This window comes from Gymnoscopelus microlampas, assembly GCF_963454915.1.
Source record: "Gymnoscopelus microlampas genome assembly, chromosome: 4".
NCBI classification, from domain to species: Eukaryota; Metazoa; Chordata; class Actinopteri; order Myctophiformes; family Myctophidae; genus Gymnoscopelus; species Gymnoscopelus microlampas.
This window is the reverse complement of record NC_139941.1, coordinates 49,450,176-49,462,857: the sequence shown is the minus strand read 5'-3', so window position 1 is coordinate 49,462,857 and position 12,682 is coordinate 49,450,176. Positions and strand designations below refer to the sequence as shown.

General features: G+C 40.2%; 1 protein-coding gene across 1 annotated transcript in view; it reads right to left on the bottom strand.

Moving 5' to 3' along the window:
* LOC311042948 (H-2 class II histocompatibility antigen, E-S beta chain-like) overlaps positions 1–12,682 on the bottom strand; it is a 107,646-nt gene that overhangs the window by 74,836 nt on the left and 20,128 nt on the right. Inside the window, exons 2-4 of the mRNA XM_084054057.1 lie at positions 2,724–2,807; positions 1,397–1,480; positions 105–362 (exon numbers count right to left, since the gene is read on the bottom strand). Of these exons, the coding sequence (XP_083910183.1) occupies positions 105–362; positions 1,397–1,463 (325 nt within the window). The 5' untranslated portion in view covers positions 1,464–1,480; positions 2,724–2,807. The remainder of the gene's footprint in view (positions 1–104; positions 363–1,396; positions 1,481–2,723; positions 2,808–12,682) is intronic.

Here is a 12,682-nt window from a genome sequence, read left to right as displayed (position 1 = left end):
ATTTCACCATAAATGCTTAATATACATGTTTAAACATTTTCATTCATGTTAAATATATTCAACTGTTTTAGTTCATAACTATTGTGTTCATAGTATTCATGTACCTTTCACTGGTGGTTTCTTCAAGGCAGTGAGAATGGTGTCCAGGTTGGCTTTGCAGATCGCCTGAGCACCCAAAGCATAATCATAAGCTGCTGCACCGTAGGACATATGATCTACAAACGGAGGCTGAGGCTCCACCACCTTCCCTTTGTTGAAGTCTGCGTACACCATCACTTCACCATCCAGTGCAAACATCCACTCTTTATATGAGTCTTTAACTGTGTCTGAACAGCCAACGACTGCAATCTCCTCATGGAACACTGGAAATAAAACAAAGATGACATTAAATTAAACAACAAACTTCTTCACAGTGACAATAACACATAATCATCATGTTAAACAATCATGTTTGCAGTGGTGGAAAAAGTACTCAAATATTTTACTTAATTAAAAGTATCAGTACTGCAATTTAGAAGTACTCTAGAAGTAAAAGTCCGGAATTCAAAATTTACTTGAGTAAAAGTACAAAAGTATTGCTATAAAAATGTATTTAAAGTACCAAAAGTAAAAGCAGGCTACTCAAATGTTTGAAAATAGCAGATCTACAAGCTCACAACGCGCCGCGATGCGACGCGTTGTGAGCTTGTAGATCGGCTATTTTTGAACAGCCTAGGTATAAAATAGGGCTAAAGTGGTTAATGTATTTTTTATAATGTTATAATTTATATCTGCAAAGTAACTAGTAACTAAAGTTATCAAATAATTGTAGTGGAGTAAAAGTACAATATTTGCCCGTGAGATGTAGTGGAGTAGAAGTAAAAGTACTGTAAATTGGAAATACTCCAGTAAAGATTAAGTATAAGCACCTCAAAATTGTACTTGAGTAGAGTACTTGAGTAAATGTAATTAGTTACTTTACACCACTGCATGTTTGGTTCTTATATGAAGTGATATAAGAACCAAAATAAATCATTCATACGGAATGATTTATTTCATGATGTCACAACAACAGTTCCTAACATCTGTTTTAATGTTTATGTATTTGGACCAACATTCAAGATCCAATACTGTATATACAGGTAGTAAAAGGTGTGTGTGTGTGTGTGTGTGTGTGTGTGTGTGTGTGTGTGTGTGTGTGTGTGTGTGTGTGTGTGTGTGTGTGTGTGTGTGTGTGTGTGTGTGTGTGTGTGTGTGTGTGTGTGTGTGTGTGTGTGTGTGTGTGTGTGTGTGTGCGCGCGCTCGTGTGTGTATGTCATTTGTTTGTATTGTGCATTGTTCATACAATTTAATGTTATATAAAAACAGTAGATATAAATGTATATATTATATAATAACATAAATATAATGTACTTACTTCCTGGGATCGCTTTGACATGAAGTACAGAGGAGAGGATGAGGAGGGTGGCTGTAATCTTCATCATCACTGATCAAAACTGAACTGAATTTAATAGATGAGAATAAACAGATGAGAATAAACAGATGAGAATAAACAGATGAGAATAAACAGATGAGAATAAACAGATCAGAATAAACAGATCAGAATAAACAGATGAGAATAAACAGATGAGAATAAACAGATGAGAATAAACAGATCAGAATAAACAGATCAGAATAAACAGATGAGAATAAACAGATGTTTACTGAAAGAGAAGTTCTGGAGTCTGAAAGAGAATGAAGGAGGATCTGTTCTGTAGTTTAGAAGAATCAGCCAATCAGATTAAAGATATGATGTTACATCATCTGTTTCCAAGAAGACGACAGTCTTAATTATTGCACATATCATGAACAGTATATATTTGCTGCTCATGCACCTTATGTCTCCTCATTTACATGCTGTACCTTATGCATCTTATGTCTAACCTCATGTACATACTGTACCTTGTGTCTAACCTCATGCACATACAGTATGCACATATCTTTGTTTAATTCATCTTTTATTCTCTCCTTACCCCCCCATCCCCGTCTTCTTTTCTTTCTGAAAATAACTAAAATGGAGCTGCACAAAAAATGATTTCACCCACATATTTACACCTTTAACCTGTGATGAGACAATATAGATGATTCTGATTATGTTGAAGAGGAACACAAGAAAGAAAGAAAGAAAGAAAGAAAGAAAGAAAGAAAGGGGGACAACTTGAATCAGAAAAAATGCTGGAGCACTCCACTGGTCTACTCTGCACATATGTATTATTATGCAGGGTGACAAGGGGGTGTGGTCTCTGAAGACCATATTCAGACGGCGGCCATTTTGCTATTAAGTTAATGAATTGCCACCCCGTTTCTTCAATGCAAAATGAAAAAATGGCCACCATGTGAATATGGTTTATTATTTACAATTCCATAGTGTAAAATAATACCAGTCAGAGTTCCATTCTGTCCCCCCCCCCCACCCCGACAAAATCTTGCCCCCCCTACTGACAGAGACTAACATCGCTTGTTGTGTGTGTGTGTGTGTGTGTGTGTGTGTGTGTGTGTGTGTGTGTGTGTGTGTGTGTGTGTGTGTGTGTGTGTGTGTGTGTGTGTGTGTGTGTGTGTGTGTGTGTGTGTGTGTGTGTGTGTGTGTGTGCGCGTGCGTGCGTGCGTGCGTGTCATTTGTTTGTATTGTGCATAATTTGGTTTTATATAATAACAGTAGATATAAATGTATATATTATATAATAACATAAATATAATGTACTTACTTCCTGGGATCGCTTTGACATGAAGTACAGAGGAGAGGATGAGGAGGGTGGCTGTAATCTTTATCATCACTGATCAAAACTGATCTGAATTTAATAGATGAGAATAAACAGATGAGAATAAACAGATCAGAATAAACAGATCAGTATAAACAGATCAGAGTAAACAATGCTTACTGCAAGAGAAGTTCTGGAGTCTGAAAGAGAATGAAGGAGGACTCGTTCTTTAGTTCAGAAGAATCAGCCAATCAGATTAAAGATATGATGTTACATCATCTGTCTCTGGAAAGAGGACAGTCTGTATTATTGCACATATCATGAACAGTATAGCTGCTGCTGATGCACCTTATGTCTCCTCATGTATATACTGTACCTTATGCACCTTATGTCTAACCTTGTGTACATACTGTATGTAAATATCTTTGTTTAATTCATATTTTATTCTCTCCTTGCCCCTCCCCCGTCTTCTTTTCTTTCTCTTTCTGAAAATAACTAAAACGATGGAGCTGCACTAAAAATAATTTCACCCACTTCTTTACACCTTTAACCTGTGATGTGACAATAAAGATGATTCTGATTCTGTTGAAGAGAAACACAAGAAAGAAAGAAAGAAAGAAAGAAAGAAAGAAAGAATGAAAATGAAATTAATTAAATGCCACCCTGTTTCTTCAATGCAAAATGCAAACATGGCCGCCATGTGAATATGGTCTATTATTTCCAATTCCATAGTTTAAAATAATACCAGCCAGAGTTCCATAGCTTTTGTCCCCCCCCTGTGTGTGTGTGTGTGTGTGTGTGTGTGTGTGTGTGTGTGTGTGTGTGTGTGTGTGTGTGTGTGTGTGTGTGTGTGTGTGTGTGTGTGTGCGTGTGCGTGTGTGTGTGTGTGTGTGTGTGCGTGTGTGTGTGTTTGTTTGTGTGTGCATGTGCGTGCATGTGCGTGCATGTGCTTGTGTATGTAAGTAAGCACAGCAACATCTAATCAGCCTACATCTGACCAATCATGTACCTCTCACCTGAAACAGTTCAGGATGCCTGATGAAGGTCCAAGCGGCCGAAACGTTGCATTCTAAATACATTTCTTTATAAGTGAAGACAGTGTGTGGGACTCCCTCTCCCTTCTCCCTTTATCTTCCACTAGAAGTTCGGGCCGCTATGCGGCCCGAACGTCTAGCGTGACGCGTCGTTCACTTTGCAGTGCCACCTTACAGGCACCTCACAGTGTGAGAGAGAGTTTTGTGCTCTCCTAAATCTTTCTATGGTTATAGATTATTACTATTTATCACTATGGAAGCCGTCGAACTGGTGCGATCTGACGGCATCCTAGAATTTATAGGTAGGATGTGATGTCATGCGTGATGTCATGCTGTCGTGAGATTACGTCACACTGGCGTTGTGTCCATATTCGGGACGACCGTCGCAACGTACATACAACGTACATACAACGTACATACTGACAACCGACATGGCGCAGGATTCAAATTGTAAGGTAGATATATACATATGTATAATTATTATATATATATACTAGAGTTTCGGGGGGCTACGCCCCCCTCAACCCCAGCCGCGCACGGGGCCCAGCGTGGGTGCGTGTATATTGGGGTACCCAAATCGCCGGAGTAAAAGTGTCCAAAAAAAAAAAAAAAAAAAAAAAAAAAAGTGGAAAAAATGTTAATAGTGATTGTTACTTTGGTGGTCCGCGGACCCCCTGGTGGTCCGCCGACCCCTGTGAGTGTTGGGACCCCCGGGGACCCCCCTGGAACATGGCGGACCCCTTCGGCAGTTTTTTTTTTTTTCATGCACGGTTTGCTTGTTTCTGTCGCTTGTTTTTTAAAACCTGGCAGCAAACTTGGCAACCCGACTGACATCACAGACCTATCCTTGGTATTTGTACTTCCGGGTTGCATAATGATGACATCACTGTCGAGTCCTGTGGTGTCATGAACCTAGGCAGGTTTGTTTACCATATTACCCTGGGCAGCGTGCTGTGCTGTGGCGGTGGCTGTTTGTTTTTGTGTTTGGGATGAACATGGCACGTGAAGGACGGACATATTGTGATCGAGACATGAGTGAAGTGAAAGTAACGGCCTGGGTGGAAGAAAGGAGGTACGTAAGAAGGGGGGGGGGGGGGTTGAAGCAAAGGAGCTGTGTGTGTGCTGTTGTGGAGGACATGGGCAGAGTGCAATGGCGGCCGCTGGTGTTGTTTCGGCGAAACCCGTCGCCGTGCGGTGTCGGTGGTGTGCACGGTAAACGGTACGAAGCTGCCTCCCCTTCCGTTTTGTCCGACATTTGGTGAGTAGAATTAATTATGTTGCGCGGTGGAAAAGGTGTAGTGAGCAATGAGAGGTCCCCTACGCGACGCGTAAATTCAGCGCGGCCGCCGTGGCGAGTCAGTTGGCGACATGTGGTCTGGCGGTGCGTTGTTTATTCGATAACAGAGCTGTGGGGTGTCGCACCTAGGGTGCGGAAGTCGCTCGCCATTTATATAGTTAGATATTAATGATGATGAATGACATCTTGAACATGTCGAAAACAAGCCTCAGAGGCAACAACACAATACTATCTACCTTACAATTTGAATCCTGCGCCATGTCGGTTGTCAGTATGTACGTTGTATGTACGTTGCACCGAATATGGACACAACGCCAGTGTGACGTAATCTCACGACAGCATGACATCACATCCTACCTATAAATTCTAGGATGCCGTCAGATCGCACCAGTTCGACGGCTTCCATAGTGATAAATAGTAATAATCTATAACCATAGAAAGAGTCATAAATGCTCATAATCTACCTTACAATTTGAATCCAGTGTCGAATGTCCCCGTGTGTGTACGTTCCACTCTTTATATGGTTATGGCTGAGTCGTGTGACATGAGCGTGACGTCAGAGGGGCTGAGTCATGTGACATGAGCGTGACGTCAGAGGTCCGCCCACCGGCCGGATTTGGTTCCATCGATGTTCCAATGATCTATCACTGTCATTACAAAAAGTTTCACATTAGCAAATATGGTTGGTCTATCTTTTAACATTCTACACCACTGCACACTGCTCACAGGTCTGCCATGCCAGGTGTGAGTAATCACAAAGTGGGTTTTGGTCATTGCAGAGGTCATGCACGTCACCTGTTTGTCAAGTGGGTATTTTCATAGCCTGGCGTGGATTTAGGGGAGCACAAAACTCTCTCTCACACTGTGAGGTGCCGGTAATGTGGCACTGCCAAGTGGACGCCGCGTCACGCTAGACGTTCGGGCCGCGTAGCGGCCCGAACGTAACAATATATATATTGTTACGTCTAGTAACAATATATATATTGTTACGTCTAGTAACAATATATATATTCAACGTCTAGTAATTCTACATGTTCAAAAAGGAGTAGAATGAAGTATAAAACGTATTTAATCTACCTCTTTGTTCCTCTTACTTCAGCGTCATCGCTTAACGTCTATATTTTTACATATTACCAACATGGTATAAATTGAAATAAAACTAATCTTTCACGACAGACAAATTAGACAGATAATTAAATAATGTAATAATGTAATGCATATACGTATATAAACATACAAGTATTTAGATATTCTATAAATATATTCTATATTCTATCTAAATATATTATCAACAATCATATACATACACGAGGGTGTATCATGAGAGTGAGTCACTGTCCAGCCAATCACTGCTCTATGATTGCAGGTGTTGCTGATTGTAATCAAATGACTGTATGGATGTATTTAAATATTTCTGTATATCCTTGTTAGGTGTTCCATGATTGATGATACTTTGTGTTCATATCATGGTGTCAGTGTAATATATACTGACGGAGAGAAATGTGTTCATGTGAAGGCATTGATGCTCATCACCTTTGACCTGTGGTGTAGGCCAGTGGTTCTCAACCTGTGGGTCGGGTCCCCCAGGGGGGTCCCCACGTGAGTTTGGGGAGGTGACAGTGAAGAGAGGACTTTTAAGACCTTTTTAATACCAAAAAAAAAGAACAGAAGAAAGACTATTACTGCATCAAAAGTAATCAACAAACTATACTATAAAAACTGGACAAACATTGGCCAAATTGTCAAATAATATTAGAAAGGGGCAACATTTTTGAAATTTTCCCCAGTTAGTATTGACAACAGCTGAGCTTTAAAATACATGAAAGTGGAACATTAAATCATTGCATTTGTACACATTAGATTATCAGATTAGATTTAATTAACAGATGTCTGTTGATTAACTTTTGTCTCATACAGTATTTATGGTGATTCATGTTGTAACTGTGAAAGGTACTGTGTAAATAAACATACTGGTTCAATTCCAATGTCAGTCCATTGTGGAGAAAGAGCCGCGCTATGACCTTTTAGATCTGCTACTTTTGAAAATGTGTGCAAATCTTTGAATATATATATATTTTTTTTTAAAGCGAACCTTTTTAACTCAAATCTTTGCTTCTGGGGGGTCGCTGGAACAACATATTGTGAGATGTGGGTCCGCGGCCAAATACATATCATTTTGGGGGTCCTCTTTAAGAAAGACAGGAAGTGGTTTCAGTTTTGTCTTGTGACACACGTCATGTCACTTCAACCTAGAATAAATAAGAAGGATGGATTACAGGGGCGTGTCCCAGCGTAGTACCGGGGTATTGCACATGCGCAGTAAAATCCTGCCTGAACATACAAAAAGGCTCAGTAGATGGCAGCGTGTGACCCTTAAACGGTAGTGTTTGTTTTGTGTCACTTCAGTAGCCACGGAGACCTGCTGAAGATCTTTATTTGCTGAAATTAAATGTTAATATGGCCAAAACAAGTAGGCCTATTTAGTGCCATAATATGCACAATTGTGTGGCATGTCACTGAATGAATATTAGCCCAAACTTGGATATGGGGGTTTCACTTTGTTGTTGTTCTTTATAACTATGTAAGTCATTTAGTCCACTTGTGTATTAGAATTACAAACCTCCAGCTGTTTAGGTGCTGAGTGGAGAGAACAACAAACACACACCTCGACCGACTGAGAAGGGATCCTGGGGGTTTTTATGTAGCGCCTCTGCTGGAACACTCCGTCGTGCACTTCCTGATAACACTGCGCATGTGCAATACCCCGGTACTACGCTGGGACACGCCCCTGTAATCCATCCTTCTTTTTTATTCTAGACTTCAACCAGGAAGTGCACTAGATTTCATGTAACAAGCTTTCATGACACATGCAGAGTTGAGCTCCTGTGTTTTTGCATCTGCTATCATCTGCTCCAATCTTCTCCTAGTCGTAGCATCGTTGGTATGTTTTGTCGTCTTTTCACCTGGTATTTCATTGTAGTTCATTATTTTTGAAAGAAGAGACGTTTTGTGAAGTTTGGTGTAAAAGGCCTGTCAAGATATTCTTGGGTCTAATTCTCACCTGTGATTACCTACCTGTTACACAGCTGCAGAAAAGCCTGTTTAATTCATAATGTTATGCAACAACATTTGGTACAGTGGTGGGTAGCACTTTACAATAATGACCCGTTATAAAGCATTTATAAACGTTTATAAGTAGTTTGTAGACTATTAACAAATCATTAACAACCTGTTTGTTGACATTCGTAAATGATTACTAAAACCTTTATAACTACAGTTACAAATCATTTGTAAAGTATTAGTAAGTAGTGAACTATTCATGAATAAGCCATTTATATACATCTGTAAAAGATTATTAAATCATTTGTAACGACCCATTCTAAAGCATTTATAAACGTTTATAAGCAGTTTGTAGACTATTAACAAATCATTAACAACCTGTTTATTGACATTCGTAAATGATTACTAAAACCTTTATAACTACGGTTACAAATCATCTATAAAGGTATTAGTAACTATTCATGAATAAGCCATGTATAATACATCTGTAAATGATTATTAAATCATTTGTAACTGATGTTACATAATATATACAAGCTATTGGTAGCTTGTTCATGTTTAACATATGCTTTGTTAAACATTCCTAAAGTATCTATAAATCCTTAGTACATGTTATTATGTGCCCTATAGTAAAGTGAAGACAGTTCATCATTTACAACTGTCTGTTAATGTGTTTGTTCATGTTTAACATGCTTTGTAAAACATTCCTAAAATATCTATAAATCCTTTGTACATGTTATTATGTGCCCTACAGTAAAGTGAAGACAGTTCATCATTTATGACTGTCTGTTAATGTGGACTTTCTCCTTACCTGTTGCAAACTACCTGGCTTTCATGAATGCAGTCACCAAACAATTACTAGAATTATCATTCATGTTAAGCAAATGATGCGTAAGACATTCGTAAAGAGTATGTAAACCATTTGCAGACGTTATCATGAGCCTGAGCCTAGTTGCTTCTTTTGGGCTTGTTTTCATAGACCTGTCCGCTTGTTTCTTTTGCAAAATCTGGCAACACACTGATTACTTGCATTACACCTGCAGTAGCCTACTAGGGAGGAAGTGAACAGTGATGCAGTTGCAGACTGGACAGAAATATGTCTAATTCATGTTTTATGTGTTTTAACTGTCTTGTTGCAGGTGATCGAGGTAACATAAAATGGCTAATCTTACACACATGAAGTAGCATTATGACTAGGGGGTATTTTGATGGTGGCTGTTTGTATCCACAATGTTTGTTTTGATGTGTAGGCTAGTAATGTCCTCCATGCTTAGCAGTTTAGCTTAGCAGCTAAAGCTAACTTGCACTGGGAGGTGGTGACTGCAGAGGCTCCAAGCTGCTACTCTGTGATTCTGTTGTGATTAATTTCTTTGTTTAAATGTCAGTGTGTGCGCTGTGGCCAAGAGTTGCTACATTTTATATCTTAATAAATTGTTGTATACTTGTATACTATATAACGTTACTTTTGCCACTTTTTGATGTCACATGTTTTACTAATCACTGTTAAACATGAAATAATAATGCATAGTCTTCACTTTACAACAAGGCCCATGATAACGTTAGCAAATGGTCAACACACTCTTTACGAATGTCTTACGAATCATATATTAAACATGAAAGATAATTCTAGTAATTGTTTGGCATCTGCATTCATGAAAGCCAGGTAGTTTGCAACAGGTAAGGAGAAAGTCACATTAACAGACAGTTGTAAATGATGAACTGTCTTCACTTTACTATAGGGCACATAATAACATGTACTAAGTATTTATAGATATTTTACTCTACTCAGAGTCATAAGTTTACAAAATGTACTAAAGTACAGTGAACGTCTGTGAGGTTTGTCTTCATCACTGAAAATAACGTACATGTAAACTGATATAAAACTGCTGTCATGTGCAGTTGGGGTGAAGAAACAACCATTTCACTCCTAATAATACCTATTTGATTTGACATCCTGACTTGCTGCTGTAGCTGAGGCTTGAACTTATTACCTGCAAAGCAAAGCAAAGCAAAGTTTGTTGTTTACCCAGGGTGTCGGACTAAGCACGAAGCTTGTTTCCAGCCGGACCCTGCATGGAAGCCTTGCTCAAGGGCTATTCAGCGGTGATTCATGATTGATGTGATGAATTGGGGAATCGAACTAGGGACCTTCCGGTATCAAGGCCGCCCCTCTAACCACTAGGCCACCGCTGCCACAATGACTGCGGCTCACTAGTCAGTGACTCTATCCATTCACCTACAGCTGTTTCCTTGGAATCTGTGGTTCTGAAACGTTTTGTTGTCAACCCCCCAAATTAACATGTATTTGGGCAGTGGACCCCAATGTGAAAAGATGTAGTGTCAGGGCCCCCCATGAAAAAGATTTATATTTATGCTGTAACACATTTTTTTAAAGTTATTTGTCTTGTTTGTTGTTCAAGTCAAAGCACCAGGAAGGCTGTACTTGTCAGCCATCTGTTAGCTCAATGGGTTGAGACGCAGTATTCATGATCCAGAGGCCATGAGTTCAAATCCCATTGATGTCTTTCCTATGATTCTTTCCTTTGCAGACTGGCTTCCAGAAGATCAACTGAAAACTACCAGGAAGGCTATATTTGTCATCCAACTGTTAGCTCAATGGGTTGAGACGCAGTATACATGATCCAGAGGCCATGAGTTCAAATCCCATTGATGTCTTTCCTATGATTCTTTCCTTTGCAGACTGGCTTCCAGAAGATCAACTGAAAACTACCAGGAAGGCTGTACTTGTCAGCCATCTGTTAGCTCAATGGGTTGAGACGCAGTATTCATGATCAAGAGGCCATGAGTTCAAATCCCATTGATGTCTTTCCTTGAGTGGGTTCGATTCCCACTCCGAGTCATGTGTCCCCGGTAACTTGGGGCAACGGATAAATTGACTGATATCCTTTGTGATGCTTCCCTTTGCAGAATAACTTCTAGAAAAACAAGTTAAAACCACCAGGAAACCTGTAACTCTCAGCCAACAGCATAGCTCAACTGGTAGAGCGTCTGTCCAATAACATGACTTGAGTGGGTTCGATTCCCACTCGAGTCAAGTGTCCCCGGTAACTTGGGGGCAACGGATAAATTGACTGATATCCTTAGTGATGCTTCCCTTTGCAGATTAAGTTCTAGAAAAACAAGTTAAAACCACCAGGAAACCTGTAACTCTCAGCCTACAGCATAGCTCAACTGGTAGAGCGTCTGTCCAATAACATGACTTGACTTGACTTGAGTGGGTTAGATTCCCACTCGAGTCAAGTGTCCCCGGTATCTTGGGGCAACGGATAAATTGACTGATATCCTTAGTGATGCTTCCCTTTGCAGACTAACTTCTAGAAAACAAGTTAAAACCACCAGGAAACCTGTAACTCTCAGCCAACAGCATAGCTCGACTGGTAGAGCGTCTGTCCAAAAACATGACTTGACTTGACTTGACCTGAAGTGACTTGACTTGAAGTGACTTGACCTGATATCCGTAGAATAACAAAGTTATTCTACGGATATCAGTCAATTTATCCGTTGCCCCAAGTTACCTGGGACACTTGACTCGAGTGGGAATCGAACCCACTCAAGTCAAGTCAAGTCATGTTTTTGGACAGACGCTCTACCAGTCGAGCTATGCTGTTGGCTGAGAGTTACAGGTTTCCTGGTGGTTTTAACTTGTTTTCTAGAAGTTAGTCTGCAAAGGGAAGCATCACTAAGGATATCAGTCAATTTATCCGTTGCCCCAAGATACCGGGGACACTTGACTCGAGTGGGAATCTAACCCACTCAAGTCAAGTCATGTTATTGGACAGACGCTCTACCAGTTGAGCTATGCTGTAGGCTGAGAGTTACAGGTTTCCTGGTGGTTTTAACTTGTTTTTCTAGAAGTTAGTCTGCAAAGGGAAGCATCACTAAGGATATCAGTCAATTTATCCGTTGCCCCAAGTTACCGGGGACACTTGACTCGAGTGGGAATCGAACCCACTCAAGTCAAGTCAAGTCATGTTATTGGACAGACGCTCTACCAGTTGAGCTATGCTGTTGGCTGAGAGTTACAGGTTTCCTGGTGGTTTTAACTTGTTTTTCTAGAAGTTATTCTGCAAAGGGAAGCATCACGAAGGATATCAGTCAATTTATCCGTTGCCCCAAGTTACCGGGGACACATGACTCGGAGTGGGAATCGAACCCACTCAAGGAAAGAATCATAGGAAAGACATCAATGGGATTTGAACTCATGGCCTCTGGATCATGAATACTGCGTCTCAACCCATTGAGCTAACAGATGGCTGACAAGTACAGCCTTCCTGGTAGTTTTCAGTTGATCTTCTGGAAGCCAGTCTGCAAAGGAAAGAATCATAGGAAAGACATCAATGGGATTTGAACTCATGGCCTCTGGATCATGTATACTGCGTCTCAACCCATTGAGCTAACAGTTGGATGACAAATATAGCCTTCCTGGTAGTTTTCAGTTGATCTTCTGGAAGCCAGTCTGCAAAGGAAAGAATCATAGGAAAGACATCAATGGGATTTGAACTCATGGCCTCTGGATCATGAATACTGCGTCTCAACCCATTGAGCTAACAGAT